Source organism: Desmodus rotundus, chromosome 8 (genome assembly GCF_022682495.2).
Source record: "Desmodus rotundus isolate HL8 chromosome 8, HLdesRot8A.1, whole genome shotgun sequence".
NCBI lineage: Eukaryota > Metazoa > Chordata > Mammalia > Chiroptera > Phyllostomidae > Desmodus > Desmodus rotundus.
This window is the reverse complement of record NC_071394.1, coordinates 108,434,691-108,455,374: the sequence shown is the minus strand read 5'-3', so window position 1 is coordinate 108,455,374 and position 20,684 is coordinate 108,434,691. Positions and strand designations below refer to the sequence as shown.

General features: G+C 43.4%; 1 protein-coding gene across 5 annotated transcripts in view; it reads left to right on the top strand.

Moving 5' to 3' along the window:
• HACL1 (2-hydroxyacyl-CoA lyase 1) overlaps positions 1-20,684 on the top strand; it is a 57,120-nt gene that overhangs the window by 35,716 nt on the left and 720 nt on the right. For 4 of the 5 annotated variants that reach the window (XR_006656227.3, XR_006656229.3, XR_006656228.3 and 1 more), the window contains exons 16-19: positions 1,118-1,304; positions 15,144-15,279; positions 15,904-16,026; positions 19,364-19,432. Coding sequence is in view for 1 of the 5 variants with exons in the window: in XM_024565910.4 (XP_024421678.3) it covers positions 1,118-1,304; positions 4,165-4,197 (220 nt within the window). In the remaining 4 variants the exon portion in view is untranslated. Of the gene's footprint in view, positions 1-1,117; positions 1,305-4,164; positions 4,535-15,143; positions 15,280-15,903; positions 16,027-19,363; positions 19,433-20,684 lie in introns of those variants that run through there. The other variant, XM_024565910.4, reaches the window with a different exon arrangement.

Genomic DNA, 20,684 nt, shown 5'->3' with positions numbered 1-20,684 from the left:
TAGCCATCAGAGAGATGCAAATTAAAACCACAATGAGGTACCATCTCACACCAGTCAGAGTGGCCAACATAAACAAATGAACAAACATGTTGGAGAGGATGCAGAGAAAAGGGAACCTTAGTACATTGTTAGTGGGAATGCAGACTGGTGAGGCCACTGTGGAAAACAGTATGGAATTTCCTCAGAAAACTAAAAATGGAACTGCCTTTTGACCCAGCAATTCTTCTGCTGGGATTATACCCTAAGAGCCCTGAACCACCAATCCAAAAGAACCTATGCACCCTAATGTTCATAGCAGCACAATTCACAATAGTCAAGTACTGGAAGCAACCTAAGTGCCCGTCAGCAAATGAGTGGATCCAAAAACTAGGGTACATTTACACAATGGAATTCTACACAGCAGAGAGAAAGAAGGAACTTATACCCTTTGCAACAGCATGGATGGAACTGGAGAGCATTATGCTAAGTGAAATAAGCCAGGCGGTAAGGACAAATACCATATGATCTCACCTTTAACTGGAACATAATCAACAGAAGAAAAAAGCAAACAAAATATAACCAGAGACATTGAAGTTAAGAACAATCTAACAGTAGTCAGAGGGGAGTGGGGAAGGGATAGTGGGGAGAAGGGTTTTCAGGAACTACTATAAAGGACACATGGACAAAACCAAGGGGGAGGGTGGAAGCAGGGGAGGGAGGTGGGTTTGGCTGGGGTGGGGTAGAGGGGTGGAGAGAAAATGCAGACGACTGTGATTGAACAACAATGAGATAATTTAAAAATTGACAAAAAATGTAAATTAAAACCTTAAAAACAACAGCAAAACAAACAAATTCAGTTTCTTATTTTAACTAGTCACATTTCAAGTGCTCACAGCAAAGCTTGCTAGTGGCTATTATATTGGAGAGCACAAATATAAAACTTTTCTATCATCACAAAAAGGTTATAGTTGACTTTTCTGGATAGACAATGTAAAATTATGGACAGTTTGGTCTACTGGCATCTCAGTTGAAGTGTTGGATATAAAAGTATGCCTTTCAGTTTAGCTTAAACTTTTCCACAAACTGTGTCAGAATGATACGATTTTTTTTTCTATTTACTGTGATCTACTTTTTTCAGGGTCCCTCCAATATGTCTGCTGCCAAATTCACGTTACGAGCAGGTCATGACTGCATTTGGAGGCAAAGGGTATTTTGTACAAACACCAGAAGAACTCCAAGAATCCCTGAAGCAAAGCCTGGCAGAAACAGCCAAGCCCTCTCTTATCAACATCATGATTGAGCCACAAGCCATGCGGAAATCCCAGGTAAACAAAATTACTAGAATACCTGTTTTTAGAGAGTTCTTTCGAAACCATTTCTGAGTTTGGCAGTTTTATTATTTGTCCAATGAGTATTTGTTGAGATATGTGTTAGGTGGGTGCAAAGAATAGCATGGTGAGCAGAACCAGCCTCAGTCTCACTTCATGGAGCTAACAGGGCAGCAGAGGAGAGGAACAGGCCAGTCACCTCCCAACTGAGTGCGTTAGGACAGAGTGAGGCAGAATGAAGGAAAAGAACCAGTTCTGAATGAGTGTACAGCAAAGGCATCTGACTTAGATGGTGACCACAGAGAAGGCTCCTCAGAGGAAGCGATGCTGAAACAGATCCAAAGGATAAGTGGGGGCAAACTCAGCAAAGAGTTGGGGGAAGACGTGTGGAGGCTGGGGCAGGAGAGAGCACGGCAAGCCTGAGGAACTGCATGAAGGCCAGCCGGCTGACGGAGTGAAGGAAGTACAGGGAGAGGTGAGACTAACAGGATGATTTGTGCAGCCACATTCAAAGTTAGTTACTTTGGCCTCTAAAGCAAAGTGTGTAGCGTGATCCTCTTCCATTCCAGATTAAGCTGCGTTCATTCTTAGTTTTGTCCTCTGATCCTGGTCCTGCCACTTGCCCTTTCTTATTATATACCTGTCCTGCATCCTTCCACATTGTGTATTAGCCATTGTTTTCAGAGCAGATAATTTTTTCATCTAGTTTTTGTCTTGGTTCTTTATACATATATCTACTGTGAGATCTTTTAGAACAAGACAGTGGACAAATGGGCAAATGGACACTTGGACCACCAATGAAATGAAAATATATTAATTTAGAACCTATGATATATATATATAATTCTACTGAAATTCTGAGACTTTGGCAAAAGGAAGAGATCAGAAATATAAAACAGCTAGAAAACAGTTAACAAAGCAGCAAAAATACATACCTATTGGTAATTACTTTAAATGTAAATGGACTAAATTCTCCAATCTTAAGACAGTGACTGGGTGGATGAAAAAGCCAGACACATCTGTATGCTGCCTACTTCATGTGTAAGGACACACGCAGACTGGAATGGAAGAGAGAGAAAAAATACTCCGTGCAAATGGAAACCAAAAGAAAGCTGGAGTAGCTATACTTATATTAGACAAAACAGACTTTAAAACAAAAACTGTAATAAAAACAAAGGCATTACATAATGATAAAGGGTTCAGTCCAACAATAGGGTATATCATTTGTAAATATTTATGCATCCAACATAGGAGAACCTAAATATATAAAGCCAGTATTAACAAACCAAAAGGGAGGAATAGAAAGCAATACAATAATAGTAAGGAACTCTTATACCCTGCTTAGGTCAATGGATAGATCATCCAGATGGCAAATCAATAAGGGAACATGGCCTTCAGTGACACGTTAGACCAGATGGACTTCACAGATGTATATAGAATATTTAATCCAAAAGCAACAAAATACACACTCTTCCTGAATGTACACGGGACATTCTTCAGGATAGATCATATCTTAGTTCACAAAACAAGTCTTCGTAGATTTAAGGAGATTGAAATCATGCCAAGCATCTTTTCTAACCACACTGGTCTGAAACTGCAAATCACTTATAAGAAGAGAACTAGAAAATTCACAAATATGTGGAGACAAAACAATGTGCAATTGAACAACTAATGGGTCAAAGAAGAAATCAAAAAAGAAATTTAAAAAATACCTTAAGACAAATGAAAATGGACACACAACATAACAAAACTGATGGGATGCAGGAAAAGTAGTTCTAAGAGGGAGGTTCATAGCAACAAATGGAAAAAGAAAAAGCGTTGAACTGAGAAAAGAGGAACAGAGCCCGAAGTTAGTACAGTAGGCTATCCTTACCTAAAGTTTTCCTTTCCGTGGTTCAGTTACCCATGGCCAACTGTGATCTGAAAATACTAAATGGGAAATTTCAGAAATAAACAGTTCTTAAGTTTTAAATTGTGCAGCACTTGAGTAATGTGGTGAAATCTTGCACCACCTGCTCCAAGCTCCACGCACCGTGAATCGTGTCTTCATTCCCTGTATCCACTCTGTACGTGCAGCACCTCTTAGCTGCTTAGTAGCCACCTTGGTTATCAGGTCAGACTGTCAAGGTATCCCAGTGCTTGTGTTCAGGTAACCTTTATTTTACTTAAATACGGCCCCAAAGCCATTCACATAACTTTTATTACACTATATGGTTTTCATTAGTCTATTTTATTTAGTGGTTCTCCATGAATTTGGAGGGCGCATTCCTGGAGAAATACAGCTTTTATGTATTCTTTTATAATTTAAGGATTATTCTTCTATTTCTTGTATCTACCTCTTTGGTATTATTTATCCTCATTCCAGTAAAACTCCATACATCGTAGTGCCCAGACTGTTGATTTTCATTGATTGTCTCTTGTCCATTCACGGTTGGCCATCAGTTCACAGTGTGGGCCTTCATACCAGGAGGAGCTCATCTGTAGTCACCCATGTCCAAGCCACACGTGTGGAGTGGTGTTAGTCCTGGGAAAGCTTTCTTGCACTGCTCTTCCTACCCAGGTGCTTCTTCCACCTGGGAGCCTGACCCTTTTTGGGTCTCTTTCTCCTCTCTTCTTTTGAGTGTACCTCTGTTTATTTCAGACTCTCTTAATGAGAGAGGACAGAAAGGCTCACTATGGATTTTTTTAGCTCCTTTTTGGGTGAAGCACTGGGCCAAAAACAAACCTTATTTACCACCAATGTGGTAGATGTGGTCGTAATGGGACTTTTACATTCTACAGCCAGGAAAACACGGAGGATGTAGTTTGAGACAATTATTTCTTTCAACTGAATGTTTGTTGTCTTTTCTTTTTCTAGGATTTTCACTGGCTGACCCGCTCTAATATGTAAATAAAAATGCCAGTAAGTGGTCTTGAGGAGTTTTCTCTTTCCTATAGGATGGAATTTTCTTTTCCACAGCAAAATAACTATAATTTTAAAATTGTTGTACAAAGAAAAATAAATAACATTTCTAAATGACATTATATAATAAAATAATTGATTAAAAACAGAAAAGTTACCAGTATTCAACCACAGAAATAACCATTTACAGAAGAAAGAAGAGAAAGGCTTTTATTTAATAATAGCATTGTAACTCTCTCAGCACTGAGTTAACATCAGTATTCTTTTAATAAATATACTCTTAAAGTCACATACCTTTTTTTAATTAAAATTATATTTTATCGATTATGCTATTTCAGTTGTCCTGATTTCTCCACCTTTGTCCCCCTCCACCCATCACTCCCTATTCCCTCAGGCATCCCCCCACCATTGTTCATGTCCATGGGTCATGTGTAGAAGTTCTTTGGCCACTCCCTTTCCTATACTGTACTTTACATCCCCATGACTATTCTGTAACTATGTATTTGTACTTCTTAATCCCCTCACCTCTTCATCCATTCTCCCACACCCACCTCCCATCTGGCAAACATCTGGTACCTAACTTCTCTTCTCTTGCTTCTTTTAAGATTCTCTGTCTGTAACCTTTGGCATTTTAATTATGATGGGAGTGGGCCTCCTTCCATCTTATCTTGTTTGGGACTCTCTGTGCTTTCTGAACTTGTATGTCTACTTCCTTTACCAAATTAGGGAACTTTTGTTTCACTGTTTTTTCAGAGAGATCTCCAATTTCTTGTTCTTTCTCTTCTCCTTCTGGCACCCCTATGATGCAAATGTTGGACGTCTTGAAGTTGTCCCAGAGGCTGCTTATAACTGTCCTCATTTTTTTTGGGTTATTTTTTCTTGTTCTTCTGATTGGTGTTCTTTTCTTCCTTATGTTCCACATCATTGATTTGATTCTCAGCTTCATCCACTCTACTGATGTTTCCCTGTAAGTTGTTTTGTGTTTCAGTTAGTGAATGCTTCGTTTCTCACTGGATCTTTTTTATGCTGCTGAGATCCTCACTAGGTTTCTTGAGCACCTTTTAACCAGTGTTTTGAATTCCATCTGTTAGATTGCTTATCTCCATTTCGTTTAGCTTTTTCTGGAGTTTTGGTCTGTTCTTTCATTTGGGCCATGTTTCTTTGTCTCCTCGTTTTGGCAGCCTCCCTGTGTCTATGTATTAGGTAGAGCTGCTTTGACTCTGTATCTTGATAGTGTGTCCTAATATAGTGGGGTCCTGGAGGGTCCAGTGGCACAGCCTCCTCTATCACCCATTCTGGGTACTTGAGGTGTACCCCTTGTGTGTGCTGAGTATAACCTCCTCTTGCAGTTGAGCCTTGTTTGCTGTTGGTAGGTCAATGGGAAGGATTTACTCAGGTCAGTCAGCTGCAAGAACTGGCTGTGACCACTGCCTACCAACCTCCTACCACTGTGGAAGATCAGCTGTGCAGGGGTCCCCTCCACAGAGCTGCTGGGGATCTCCAATGTGGGTCAAACTGTGTTAGTCAGGTTGATGGACTCTCAGATATGGCACCAGCCTGCTGGCTCTGTGGGTGGAGGGTTTAGCAAAGGAACTACGGCCTTTGCTTGCCCTGATGCCAGACACTTCAATTTCCCCCTATATGCCACTGGTGCCTTTCAAGCTGCTACCCCAGTGCTGATGCTCAGAGGGAGTGAGTCTGAGTAGGTGAGTCTGTGTGTGGGTTCTTTAAGAGGAACTGCTTGGGGCTCCAGCATGTTATTCTACCGACTCAATCCCCACTGGTTTTTGCAGTCAGAAGTTATGGGGACTTATCTTCTGGCACTGGAATCCTGGGCTGGGGGATGTGGTAAGGGTCTGGGACTCCTCGCTCCCAAGATATCCCTTCCAAATTTTTATCCACCACACGTGGGTATGGGACCAGCTGGTTTTGCATCTGCGTCCCTCCTACCAGTCTAGATGTATGTGGTTTCTTTAATTCCATAGTTGTCAGATTTCCACTCAACTCAATTTCTGAGGGTTCTGAGTGATGGGTATCCTATATTTTAGTTGTAATTTTGATGTGGTCGTGTGAAGAGATGAGCCTCGTCTGCCTACGTCACCATCTTGACCAGAAGTTCAGAGTCACATATCTTTTAAGAACATTTTTGAAGAAAAAATCTTGGAGTACATAGGCTATTTCTTCTTCATAGTTTATTTGCTGGTCTCTTCACCTTAGTCTCCCCAGTATTTAATGGGGCTTATTCCATACTTATTGAATTGGAGTTTTATTTCATTTTATTTTTTTTCTGGAAAGAATTTATTGAGCCCAAGGAGAAGTCACACCACACCGAAACTAATAATTTCAGGGTGTATTTGGATCAGCAACCTTTGCGTGTACAACACTGAGACCAACAGAGTCAACAGCCTTAATACATGAAGGACTCCTATAAATAAGAAAAGTATCAATGCACTAGTAGAAAAATGGGTAAAAGGAATGAATATATAATCAGGAAAAATACAATTATTTTTTTGTATTTTTTTTAAGATTTTATTTGTTTATTTTTTAGAGAGATGGGAAGGGAGAGAGAAAAACAGAGAGGAAAACATCAATGTGTGATGATGCGGATCTTGTCCCGCAAGATCTGCTGTTGAGGTTTCAGTATTCAAACACACACACGGACTATAGAAATCCGGTGGGGGAAAAGGGGCTACGTGGCCACTCTCCAAGTTAGAGAGAGACCCCTTCACCCCTGCCTGGACAGGCTTTATTGTTTTTCTAGGCCTCCTACATCAAAGATGGTCCTCATTTATTATTCATAGGTTTGTTTGGGGTGGTTATCTTTGCAGATGCAGGAGAGGAAGTCACTGAGTACATCAAAGTGGGTATTTGCAATGTAAAAGGAGAAATGGTCGAAAAGGCTTTGTCCCATACCTGGGGGGTCTAGCCCAGATTCTGGGAAGATAAAGATACTCAGTAAACATTTGCTTCCTCAATTCAGGGTGATGGAGTTTTAGCAAGAGCAAGTCTCATAGCAGTCTAAGTACAATGCAGGCCTGATTTCCCACTGGAGAACTTATCCATGGACGTGGGTCCTGCCCGCCTACTTCGCTCCCCACTGGTTTTCCAAGTGGGGGCTGAGCCACATTTCCCACGCTTGGAACGGTTCCCCACAGTGTGAGAGATACATTGGTTGCCTCTCGCACACCCCCACCTGGGTACCTGGCCCACAGTCCAGGCAGGTGCCTTGACTGGAAATGGAACCAGCGACCCTTTGGTTCGCAGACCAGCACTCAGTTCACTGAGCCACACCAGCAGGGCATGCGTTTTTTTTTTTATTGACCAAAAACAAGGTCAAGAGAAGTGTGATTATTATGCATAAATATGAATATGTTAGGCTGCCAAACCGTATTTTTTAAATTATAATTCTCGGCGTGGGTGAGGGTGAAGTGAAGTGGGCATGGCCGTGTTGTGGTGGACGCTGAAATGGGAACGCCATTTCTATAGAGTAGGTTGTTTTGGAATCTTAAGAATGTTAGTACTCCATAACTTTGACCCAGCGAGCTTATCCAGAGAACGTATCCTAGAGAAATAATGAAACATTTGGTTAAATATTTATACATAAGGCCATTCAGCATAGTTCCATTTAGGAATAACTCCAATATTTAATAATAAGATATTGGTTACCTGCATTACAATCTGTTGACATCATAAAATAAAAATTGTGTTAAAGAGTATTTATTAATGGGGAAATCATCACAATATAATATTATGTGAAAAAGGCAAGCTACAGAACGGACAGCTCCCAGTCAGGATGTGCGCCGGCACTCCTGCGCACATGTACGCGGAGAGAAGGACGGGCACAGAATGAACCAAAATTTTATAACAACTCAGTGATGGGGGTATAGGTCATTTTTATTTCATCCTCATTTTCCCCCTTCTTTTACCAAATTTTGAAATAAAAATAATTTTGTAAGTTTTATATTTTTACTGCCGAAAACAGACTCGTAGGCACACCTTGCTTTATTGTGCTCTGCGGATAGTGTATTTTAAGACCTTCCACCAGCAAGAAGATTATGACTTGCTGAAGCCTTAGTTGATGGTTAGCATTTTTAACAATAAAAGTATTTTTAAATTAAGGTTTGTACATTAAAAAAACCACCATAATGCCGTTCCACACTTAATAGACTGCCGTATATAGTGCACACACAACTTTCATATGCACTGGGAAGCCAAAAAGCTCTGTGACTGGTTTTTTACTGTGATATTTGCTTTATTGTGGTGGTCTAAAACCGAACCTGGAATCTCTCCAAGATAGGTCTGTATTTTAAAAGAATATTAGTAATGGAAAAATATCTTATTTTTAGGGGAATTCTTGTTTATTTTCTGCAATTTTGTGTGAATTGGAGCATAGGATTTTATATTCAAGTTCAGCTTGATTGCATCATACACACCAGAGTTGTCTCCCTTGGCTAGTTAGGGGCATAAGTGGCCTCCACAAAGTGGTGGACGATAGCTTTGTGATGAGCACCTAGGAAATACTTCAAGGGATCTGTAGTTTTACCCGACAAGCCCCTGAAATCAGGCTCAGTCAGCAGGGGCTCTTAATGTACTTCTAATGCATACACCAGCGAGCCTGAGCTGCATAGGAGCATGGAGAATGTCAACAGGAGCATTGAGATTGGGGAGCTCCGGTAATCGCACCAGTACCCCACTCTGCCCAGGGTCGTTTGCCTCTGGCAGCCCAGTGCTATACAAGGTTTTGCTGTAAGGTATGTGGAGGCCTTGATGAGTATTTCTGTAAGTCGAACTATATAAATCTAAAGACTAGATATAATTTGGGGAAAATGCTCTTTTCCTTGCCATATTTTCTCGAGAAAAAATATGTTGGCAGGTTAACGGACTGCCCAGCAGAGGTCAGTCTGGGCACATCCAGCAGCGCTTTGATGACCCTGCACTGAACGCTTCTTTTGTAAAAGTGATCTCGAAATTAGTCTCCTTATAGGAATTTTTCTTTAGAAGGATACAGTACTGACTAGCCCCTCTAAAATGAATTTATTGGTTGATAGTCAAAACTCAGTTTGATAAAACATCTTGACCCCCTTTTTAAAGAATAAACACTCTGCGATCCTAGTATGTTGAATTATCAAGTACTTCATAAACTCTGAGCGTTGAAAGCTCAGTTTTCAAAGATTGTGACTGTTTTCTTGATTTAGGAAAACTAAGAATGTAGGGTGGGACATGATTTCTTATGGTTAGTTTCTCTACTAATGTTTTTTTAAAAGAGCTCTATTTTTATTTTTTTAATCCTCACCTGAGGACATGTTTATTGGTTTTAGAGAGAGGAAGGGGGGAAAGAGAGAGAGAGAAAGAGAGGAAGGACGGAAGAAAGGATGGAAGGAAGGAAGGGAAGGAAGGGAAGGAAGGAAAGGAAGAGAGATAAGCAGTGATTGGTTGTCTCCTGTATACACCCCAACTGACCCAGGATTGAACTCACAACCCTTTTGATGCCCGGGATGATGCTCCAGCCAGCTGAACCACCTGGCCAGGGCTCTACTTCATGGGGTTGTTTGGGGATTCATAAAGCAATCCATCCATGGGTGGTGTGGCTCAGTGGATTGAGCGCTGGTCTGTGAACTGAAAGGTCACCAGTTTGATTCTTGGTCATCAGGCCACATGCCTGAGTTGTGGGCCAGGATCCTGGTTGGGGGCGTGCAAGAGGCAACTGATTGATGTTTCTCTCACACATGGATGTTTCTCTCTGTCTTTCTCCCTCTGTCCCCCTGTCTCTAAAAATAAATAAATAAAATCTTTTTTAAAAAAGGCTATCCAAAAGCTTCTAGCCCAATGCCATGCATATAGAAGGCACTCAATGAACGCCACAGTGTTTTAGAAAGATGTGACCTTAGAGAAGAGGAAAACACTGGCTGGAATTACATCCTGTTTAGCAGTGTGGTTTCAAGTTTCAAGTCAGTGGGTTTTACTTCTCCCAGTAGATTAGTCATTTCCTGGAAAAAAGGCTGTGTGTGTTTTACTTCCTAATAGTGCCACCTGTTCTGCAGGGGTCCACTAAATAATAGCCGAATAAGAATTCACGATGGTTGGAAATAGCTCAGCGGATCCTTTCTATGGTTATTGCACACATGTACCTTTGAAGTAGTTCAGCTTATGTGAAGTGAGTATATTTTTAGGAAGTTTCAAATCTATTACAAAGAAATGAGAGTACTGAACACTGAAAGAAAGTGAAAATAATATTAAATCCAAAAATATTTCAGTTTCTTTACTGTTTTCTAAACACTTAACTAGGCAGTGGGGAAGAAGTAAATAAATGTAAATTTAGAAAGACTAGGATCGGATTTCATATGACTGTATTAAGAAAGTGGGAAACCAGTTAAATTCCAGATGAGAATTATGACTGAGGAACCCTGATGAAACTGACTCTGCTGACTGCTATATATGCAGTTGGAATCATCTTGTGTTTTCTGGTTGCGTTTTCTACTTGCTACTAATGTGAATAATGGAGTAATGTGGATGATGGAAATTGAAGAGCCTAGGAATTCCTCCTGTAGATAAGACACAGATTAAAGTACACCTTGGATTCATCTGACAGGCAGGACTGCCTAGACCTCTGGTTTTCACAGGATTATCTTGGACATTCCCTCCCCTCCGAGGCCTCTTCTTCCAGGAAAGGGCTAGCTGGTCAGTAAACCCAGGTCGTATGGTTACCCCTCCAGTTAGGGAGCAGAAAGACACATCTAGAAACCCTGGTTGTCCAGTTTCAAAGTTTGATAGGAACACATTAAGTTTTGACTCAGGCTTATAAATATTGGGCTGGTCCAAAAGTGGGTTCAGTTTTTTTCTGTAAGATGACTCTAGCAGTGCTTAGTTGTCTTTAACTTCATTCGAAACAAGTTTGTTAGATTGTATTGTGACAGTTGTCATATCAGCATGCATTTTTAAAAAGACATCAAAATTGATGAATTTTTGTGTAGCATTTTAATATTGAAGATGGAAGAAAATAAGCAACATTTCCGGCATATTATGCTTTATTATTTCAAGAAAGGTAAAAATGCAACTGAAACACAAAAAAAGATTTGTGCAGTGTATGGAGAAGGTGCTGTGACTGATCGAATGGGTCAAAAGTGGTTTGTGAAGGTTCCATAGACCAGTTGAAGTTGGTAGCAATCAAATCAAGACATTAATTGAGAATGATCAACATTATACCACGCGGGGGCCAGCTGACATACTCAAAATATCCAAATCAAGCATTGAAAATCATTTGCACCAGCTTGGTTTTGTTATTGCTTTGGTGTTTGGGGCCTGAAGAAGCGAAAAAACCCTTGACTGCATTTCCACATGTAATTCTCTACTTAAACGTAACAAAAATGTTCCATTTTTAAAACAAATTGTAATGGGCGATGAAAACTGGATACTTTACAATAATGTGGAACCAGAAGAGGTTGTGGGGCAAGTGAAATGAATCACCACGAACCACACCAAAGGCCAGTCTTCATCCAAAGAAGGTGATGCTGTGTATATGATGGGAATGGAAGGGCGTCCTCTATTATGAGCTCCTTCCGGAAAACCGAACGATTGATTCCAACAACTACTTCTCCCAATTAGAGCAACTGAAAGCAGCACTCTACGAAAAGTGTCCGGAATTAGTCAACAGAAAATGCGTAGTGTTCCATCAGGATAATGCAAAGCCGCGTGGTTCTCTGATGACCAGGCAAAAGCTGTTACAGCTTGGCTGGGAACTTCTGATTCGTCCGCTGTATTCACAAGACATTGCCCCTTTGGATTTCCATTTATTTTGGTCTTTACAAAATTCTCTTAATGGAAGAAATTTTAATTCTCTGGAAGACAGCGAAAGGTACCTGGAATAGTTCTTGACTCAAACAGATAAGAACTTTTGGGAAGATGGAATGATGAAGTTGCCTGAAAGGTGGCAGAAGGTAGTGGAACAAAAATGGAGAATACATTGTTCAAGAAAGTAACTGGTGAACATGAAAAATGTGTCTTTTAGTTTTACTTTAAAACCAAACGAACTTTTTGGCCAACACAGTATCTCCATGGACAGCATCATCCATAACTTCTTCCCTTCTCTCCAGTGGTAACTGCAGCCAGCTCTGTGGGTAAACCTACAGCCCAGCCATACGGTTCTTTCCAAGGCTCATGCCCCGCGCCCAGCATGTTCCTGGGAATTGCCTCGTCACTCCAGTGGCCGACGTGGGCTCAGGATGTCAGACCTGGTTTCACCTCAGCCTGAGCTTTGCTCACGCAGTTTCCACTGCAGGGCCCTGTGCACTCCCACCCAGTTCTCACCATGGGAATCAGCTGTATCCTTCAAAGTCCAGCTCAAGAGTCCCCCCCTCTATTAAGCTTCCTCCCCGCCGTGTGTGCCTCGCTCACTACTCACAAAGTTCGATGTTCCTGGTGAATTGAATTCCCATCTCCCTCCCCAACTCGACTCAGTTACCCATGACCCCCACCCTTCATCTTCTAGGTCCTGCGCCCTCTTTCTCCTGTTTGGCAAGCTCCTCCGAGATTGCCCCTGAAGAATCCACTTCCACTCGGCACAAAGATATAAACATGACAGACGTTTTCTTGTGGGGCAGGTGACTTAGGAGGGGTTTATACAGCCATACACTCGGAGAAATGTGTTGTTAGGGGGTTTCATTGTGCGAACATCACAGAGTGCACTTCCTACCCAAACTGTCGTGTAGCCACTATAATTGGAGGTGCTGTGCTGTGACAGGCTGACAGCACAGCAGTCTCGGGTACACCAGCATCCACAAACACCTGAGGAATCGCAGCACAAGCCCCGTGGGCTTTTCTCTTTGTAACGCAGGTGCCTGACTTCCGCTCTGATTGCTGAGACATCCGTTTCAAAGAGACATCTGCTTCAGAGAAGGACCCAGAAACACACTGTTCACTACACAGCGGATGAAGAGCCAGCCGCCTCCCCCACGGAGGCTCCATTGGTTTAGAGATCTTGTCTGATTTTGATAACTAATCATTTGGCTACTAGTTTTTTTCTCTTCCCATCTTTAAATTCTCCCTCTTATATTTTCAATTCACCAATAAAAAGTAAGCCCGTGAAACCCTGTGCGCTCACTCTCGACCCCAGTAAAGACAGCACCCCAGGCCGCTGTATGTGGTCTCTCTCTCTGCCCTGTACTTCGCTGTGTGCCTCCTGGCGTGCCTTGTAGCTCCAGGGCCTATAGGTAATAAACTTTTTCACTTCAAAGTTTCCTAATGGTTATTGCTAAAGGGTGTCTTGCAGTCATACTAAGAACCATAAGGGTCGGATCCAGTTGTAAGACTGGTCTGTGGGAAGGTCATCAGGGCCCAGGTTAGTGCCGCTTTGGGTCACCAGGCATTTCTAACCCATTGAATTTCTACCCATAAGACTAAGACCAGCACAAAACAGTACAACTCATTGCACTATGGCCTTACAATGGCTACAGAATCTCTAGGCAATAGGGATTTTCAGCTGCATTATAATCTCAAGGAACTACCGTAGCATTATGAAATGTCCTTAGGCAGTGCGTGACTATCTCAAAAGCTGCTGCAAACAACTTCAAACAAGGATGTAGGATGGATAGATGAGTAGCTGAGCCAGCAAGAATCAGAAGCCCACCCCAGTGCCTGCATATTAGGGAAGCCCAACAGTTCTTAGAGCAGTGGGGGGGGGACGAGGGTGGAAGGGCCGGGGGAAGTCACAATGCCCTGACATGACTGAATTCAGTTTCCACCCTGGCGAGATGTAGACCAAAATTAAAATTAAGTTGAATTACTAAAAATAAACATTTCTTTCATATTTATTTGAAAATGGACTGAAATTTATACCCACTACATTCATAAAACTTTTTCACAGCTCAGGGCCAGTCCTCCAGCAGCCGCCCCATCTACCTCCTCTCCGCCCCCCACCCTGGTGACATGATCTTTTCCGAAATGTTGACGGTTATCTTCCCTTGGTTGTTTTTCTACATTACCTTTAGTCTGGTATTTTTATTGGAATGTGTTTTAAAACATAGTGTACTAATAAAAAAACCTGAGGTTCAGTAAGGCCAACAGATCTGGAGACAGTCGCCATTGAAAAGATGGTTCTTACAGTTCCTGAGAGGAGGACGCACTTACCGAGGGCCAGGGGAGCAAACGCCTTTGGCGTCAGGCAGAGAGAAAGTAGGCTGAAGCCCTGATGTGGTTTCCGTGGGAAGAGAGAGGAGAAGAAAGGTAAACAAGTTTAGGATTGGCTGGTTTGAATAATGCCCCTTGGCTCTGGGTTGTAGGGGCTGCCCCTGGTTATGTGGTGTGTGGCCTGGGAGTGATGAGGGTGGGGTGACAGTGGCCTGGAATGTGCGCGGTTGGGATTCTGGGCTGGTTAGTTTGCATGTTAAAGGAGAGTTGTTTGCTGTCTCTAAGATTAACTAACACGGGAGGGGCGGTGCCTCCAGAGTCTGCAAGGCGTCCTGTGAAAGCATCAGCAATACAGAAAACAAAAAGACACCCGTATGCACAATGGCTTTAAGTGGACATTTATTAAATATTAAATGAATATTTGGAAAATTGGATCTTAAAATATTGATTGTGTTTATTCAAGAACAAGGTATCTGAATTTTTTTAAGTGTTTTTTCTGTACCTCAGTGGAGTTTCCATAATATTAGCTCAACAAAGTTTTTGTTAACTATGTTTTAAACACCTATCTGTTCTGTTGCTATTGGAAATAAGTTATTCTACTATTTTATATGTAAGTATTGTTTGTATCAATTTTATATATTAATGCCATACCTTAATGAATTATTCAAACCAATTCTTCCTTTCTCCTACCTAGAGGCATTGGCTAGGACTTCCGGAACAATGCTAAATGAGACTTGTGAGTACAGGGTGTGTGCCATTTGCTTCTAGATGTTTCACCATCGGCGTATCGTTTATCTGCTTCCTTCCTTCAGGAGGAGCAAGAGATGACAAGAAAATCTCCTGAGGAGAAGCGGCTGAGGCTGCAGGGTTTGACTGTCTTCCCAAAGGGCACAACAAGATGGGAGAAGAATGCCTACCATTTCCGAGTGGCACTTGTGCCAATAAAAGGTGACTTCTTGGCGAATGAATTAGGCTGGTTGCTGTGCTAGTCAATGATTTGTTGCCTAGACGGTCTTCCTTCTGGGTACTGAGGCCAATGATGAAGGCAAACATAATGAGAAGTCTCTTCCTCTGTGGACCCTGAGAATAAAGATTCACTTGATATGAGCCCCAAGAAGGAATTTATCCTCTGAGATGGACTCCTCATTGTCAACCCAGGGCCACATTTTATAAACAATAAGAATCCAGCAGCTATTTGCTGATAGGGGTTCCTCAGGTACTCCGCATACCAGGAAGAACCTCAGTCTCAAACCTTGGCTTCCCACATATGCGCATCTGAGTCAACCACTGTAGGGAAGCCCTGGTTTTGTCTTTTGACCAATGGACTAGGACCTGTCCTGTCCAATCAGAACTGCACAATTATATTCTCATTTGCTCTTTGCCAACCAATCAAAACTGTTGTATAATGGCAAATCAAAACTACATTATTCAGTCCAATCAGAACTGTTAGAATTTGGAAACCTCATTTGCATAAAGCTGGGCCAATCAGGAATGTGGGCGGGTGGCAGAAACTTTCCCTGTGAATGGCAATCTCCCCTTTGTCTCAGTGCAATGCATTTTTGGTTTCCACAGGAGGCTGGCTGCCTTTGGAACAGTTTCACCTGAATGAAGTCTCTCCTTTTCTGTACCTCTTTGGAAATTTTGGTTTACACACTGCAGTCTTCATTTTCAAAATCGCAGACCAAGCTCCCCTAGGTGAGTCAGCAGAAGGTGACCTGCTTTCCTCCCTCATTAATCCCACAGTGACGTGTGTACGGTGAGGGCCACCAGTGGGGAGGGGCATCGATTCAGTCTAGATCCTCTGGCTTCAGGAAACGCAGCATCAACAACCCCTAAAGAATAGTCTTCAGAGGGAAAGATCCTGACATACTCTGTACCCTCAGTTACACACCGCCGTTCTCCACAGGTGACTGGAAAATGCATTAACCCCGTGTGTTCATTTGCTAGGGCGGCCCTAACAAAATACTACAGATTGGGTGGCTTACACACCAACTGTATTTTCTCACAATTCTGGAAGCTAGGACACAAAAATCAAGGTGCCCATAGGTTTGGTTTCCTCTGAGGCCTCTGTCATCGGCTTGCAGATGGTCGCCTTCTTGTTGTGGGTCCTTTCTTTGTGTACACACATTCTTGTTGTCTGTCTTTGTGCAAACAACACCACACAGGCCAGTACTGACAAATGACTTGTGAAACACCCACTAATTGGCTGCAGCCAATTTTCTCTGATGTGCCCTAATAGGAGGGAACAGTGGCATGGATAATACCAAACAGTAAATAATCTAAAAATAATTTCTACTTGGTCTGGGAAAGCAGCACATGACTTCCCGGCTGCCAACCGGCCTTGCTAATTCAGTTTGGTTCAGATCAATGTGCCTTTTCCTGAGCGCACACTGACAGCCCAGCCTGTGCTGAGGTGTGGCAGAAAGGTGGCCAAACTAAATGTTGGCTTTGGCCAGTTCTCCAGGGGGCGACAGACAGTCTGTGAAGGGCACACAGTAATTATGTGGGCAGTAGGACAAAACTAGCTTTTTCCTAACCCTTTAGTCTGTGAGGGTTGGGGGCCAGACCAGCTGGCGTGCTGGGCGTGGAAGGTGTCTGGCTCGAGGTAAAGAGAGCCTGGGAGAGACAGATGGTCGCCAGCCAAGGCACGCCCCGGCCACCAGCTCACACTGGGACTCTGCCCCTCCCATGTACAGGCCGGACTTCATGCAAGGTGCCTTACATGTGTCCTTTAATTAAAAGCTAAGGCCTCTGCAGCCACAAACTTATGGTTACCTTGGCAAGAGGCAAATCTGCTCTGAGACCTTGCAAAGTGAATCTTGACTGAGGCTGAATTACTCTAAAGGTTTTGGATGCATTGCATTGTAGTTTATCTGTTTTGCATGTACAGATCAATACAGATCAATCCCGATCAATTCATGAATTCATCCAACACTTATATTAAAGGCCTGCTGTGTACCAGATTCGGCATCTGGGGGAATAAAGACATGAAGAAATCATGGGCCTTGTGCTCAAGGATTTAATAATTACTCAGAGAAATATGACTGTATCTAAATAATTATATTGCAAGGTTAAAAGCACAGGCTACAGCTACAGTTAATTAGTACATATACACATACGCAAATGTAAGTATTATTTTTGAATAGTTTAGATCACCCCTACCACAAGGCCAAGGGTTACATAAGGCCTTTTAGAAGGGGTATGTCCATACTGTTGAAGAGGAGACCCCCTTTCCCCACACTTCTACCCCAGGCTACCCCCTTCTAAGTCCATGTCCCCATGCCTCTCAAAAGAAAAGGAATTATTGGTTTGATTGGTCAGAATCCAGGACATTCACAGGGTCATTTTTCTTGTGGGCAGGGGCACTCTACCTTAAAGATCCACCAAGGCCACCTGTCTTTCTCCTCTGCACGAGTCAGGAGGCTTTCTAGGGGCTGTTCACCCAGGTCTGGCCTCGGTTCCCCGCCCCTCAAGGCAGATGAGAAGCATATGGAATAGCCCACCTTAGCTCAGCTCATCCTGTTACCCTCTGAGGACGTTTTGGCCAAGAGGCCCTGCCACTGGCGCCCGAAGAACCGTGATCGGGCTCATTCCGGCACACTCTGTGCCTTGGGCTGGGACAGCTTCCCTTGCCTGCCTCTTCATCCCCTGTGGTGTCTGGATCTGGACCCGGGGCTGGGTGGTGTGGGGTGAAAGGCACAGGCTTTGCGGTATGCGGTCAGCTTTGCGTACCAGCTCTGTGGCCAAGGAAAGATGACCCAAACTGCCTTTGTCAGCCTCTGTGTCTTCATCGATGACATGGGTATAGTGACACCCACCTCACAGAGTTGCTGTGAGGCTTTCAAGGAATAACATATGTACAAGCATAACAGGAGCTTAATGAGCCGTGGTTGGTGCCAGCATTTCCACCCCTTACGGTCAGACTGCCTTAGCCTCTTCCATGAATCTCCTCTGGGAACTTCACTAAAAACTCAGCCCTTACCTCCTTCAGCTCTTACCTCTTACCTCCCTTCAGGGAGGCTCTCTGATTAATTATATCTCTCCATTGCTCTGCATTACACTGACTGCCTCTGGACTAGGACACGTGAGGCAGGAGAGTGAAAAGCTAGGAAAATTCCTTGGCAAGTGCAGTAGAGTGGGGAAACTGAGACAGATACTGAACAAACTGGCTGAGCCCTGTACAGCCTGATACAGAAGGTTGCCTCCCTAGAGATACCATCTAGGTCTCAGTGTATTTTAGCTCCAGGCCCCAAAATGCAGCCAAACTAGGTGGGCAACCCAGGGCACTGCCCCAGCACTGACCCATCAGTAGGGACCCGGAGCCTGAAAGGGCACACCTGGCAAACTGATGAATATTCTGCTGAAACCCTCCCCTGTGACCTCCTCTAAGATTCCTGCCAGCAAGAATGAGATGAAAGCCTCCAGACAAAGGACTCAGCTCACACCTTTCCCTGTCCCCTCTTCTTCCCCCACAGGCCTGCATCTCCTAAACTCTAAGGGATCCCACTAGTCTTGCAACCAGGGGGACAATGGGCAGCCACAGCTTGTCCTGGGCTAACCCCCTGACCTGTCCCCAAGGCCGCTTTTCTCTGACCTCTCAGAGAGCTAAAGCAGCCCAGCCCAGGCTCTCCTGGAGCCTCTGCTGTGCTGAGCCCTTCCGTGTTCCGCTGTCTCCAGCTTTAACAAATGTCCTCTGGAAATCACCTGGACTCGTGTTGTGAAAGCTTTCCTGCACGAAGTCAAGAACCACACACTACTGGCAGGCCCTGAGCAGACCCTCTGGGGGCCAGGCCCCCTCTCTAGTAACACATATATTCTTCTCATCTGTTTTGAGACTCCCACTGAAATGTAAATTTCTGAAGACAAAGAAATTTGTAGATTCATTTCACACTGAATTCTCAACTCCAGATTTTGCCTGGAGTGCAGAAGGAACTCAGTAAATATTTGTTGAATGAATGAGTAATGAATGAGTGAATCCCCTAACCTCTCTCCCCTTCCTGAATCATTCTTTTTCTGTTTCCATCTTCTCCAGGTTAGCCTCATCCACCTACTTCCTGAGCAGACATCCAGTTACATTCGGTAACTGTATATAAGGAAACAGGTAATCACATAATCCATGATAACTGAATGGAAAAATGTTCTCTCTCTAGTTCTTAAAAAAAAAGTCACCTGTTCCTCTTATCCCAGATTGTGTGGGTATATATTTTAGCCTTGCAGATGGCCCTCTCCCTGTGGCTGAGTGTTTTTAAGGTACTTTAAGATTTTAAGGAGTGGATTAAATACAGGATGTGCCCCAGGTTTGCATAGTTTGCTCCACCACAGCCTGCAGGAGGGGAGAACCTCCTGATTACAGGCATTACAGGGTCTCATTGGAATGTGGACTCCAAGCAGCGTGGGGCTGCAGTGCCCGTGTATGTTCTCCATCTCTTAGGTTATTGTTTCCTAAAAGTCTGTGATTTAAAAATGCTCCCATCAGCTCCCTTTTACTGCTCACATTGGCCAAGGTCTCCCTTCCCACAATGGGACGGGAACGTGCATACTTATGTGTGGCAAGGGCAGTGACCCTTCCCCACTCTTTATTTCGGCGTCTTGATCGCCATTGGCCTATCCATGTGTTAGGAATGGTCCTGCTCTAGGGCCTTGCCGAACCTCACAGTCACACTCCCTTGAGATCCACCTTCAGCTGTGCAGAGACTGGATCCAAGCTTTGAATACGATGCTTTGTCTTCACCTTGGGCCAACTCAAACAGTGAAGCAGGCCTTCCTCCCCACCCCATCCAATCTCTTGGAATACAAGAAGGACTGTTGTCTCCAGGTGGATGATGGTGGGGGGTGGATTGGGGGCGTTGGGTTGAGGTGGGAGGGAGTCGATGGGGTTGGGGGTAGGAATGTTTTGCCAATAAATACATGAAACTAAAACGTTGCAGCGAACACACGGTAAGTACAACACGGTAAGTAGTAAACGAGGAACATGCATTTGGACTGGTTAGGAGAGAATGAAGTGAATGTCAATTAAGTTTTCTGGGGTTCACCCTAGGGGAAATCTGGAGCAAACCTACCACCCCACCTATGAGAATGAGGCTGAGATTTGTTATTTCTGTGATTCTTGAAATAAGTAACATTAGCAAACTGGCTTTGCTCAGGATGTTTTCCCTTTCTATGGGTTTCAGTTCAAGAACCATGGATCCTTGGTTGTCATAAACCATTTTGGGATCTCCTCTGAGGTCTCCAGGCCTCCCTGACTTCCCATCATAAAAGCTGTGACTTCCCTGTCTCCCTCCCAAGAATGTGGTTTTGCATTTCAGAGCTGAACAATTCTGGGACTCACAGCATTTCTGAGTCCAGGTTCAAGT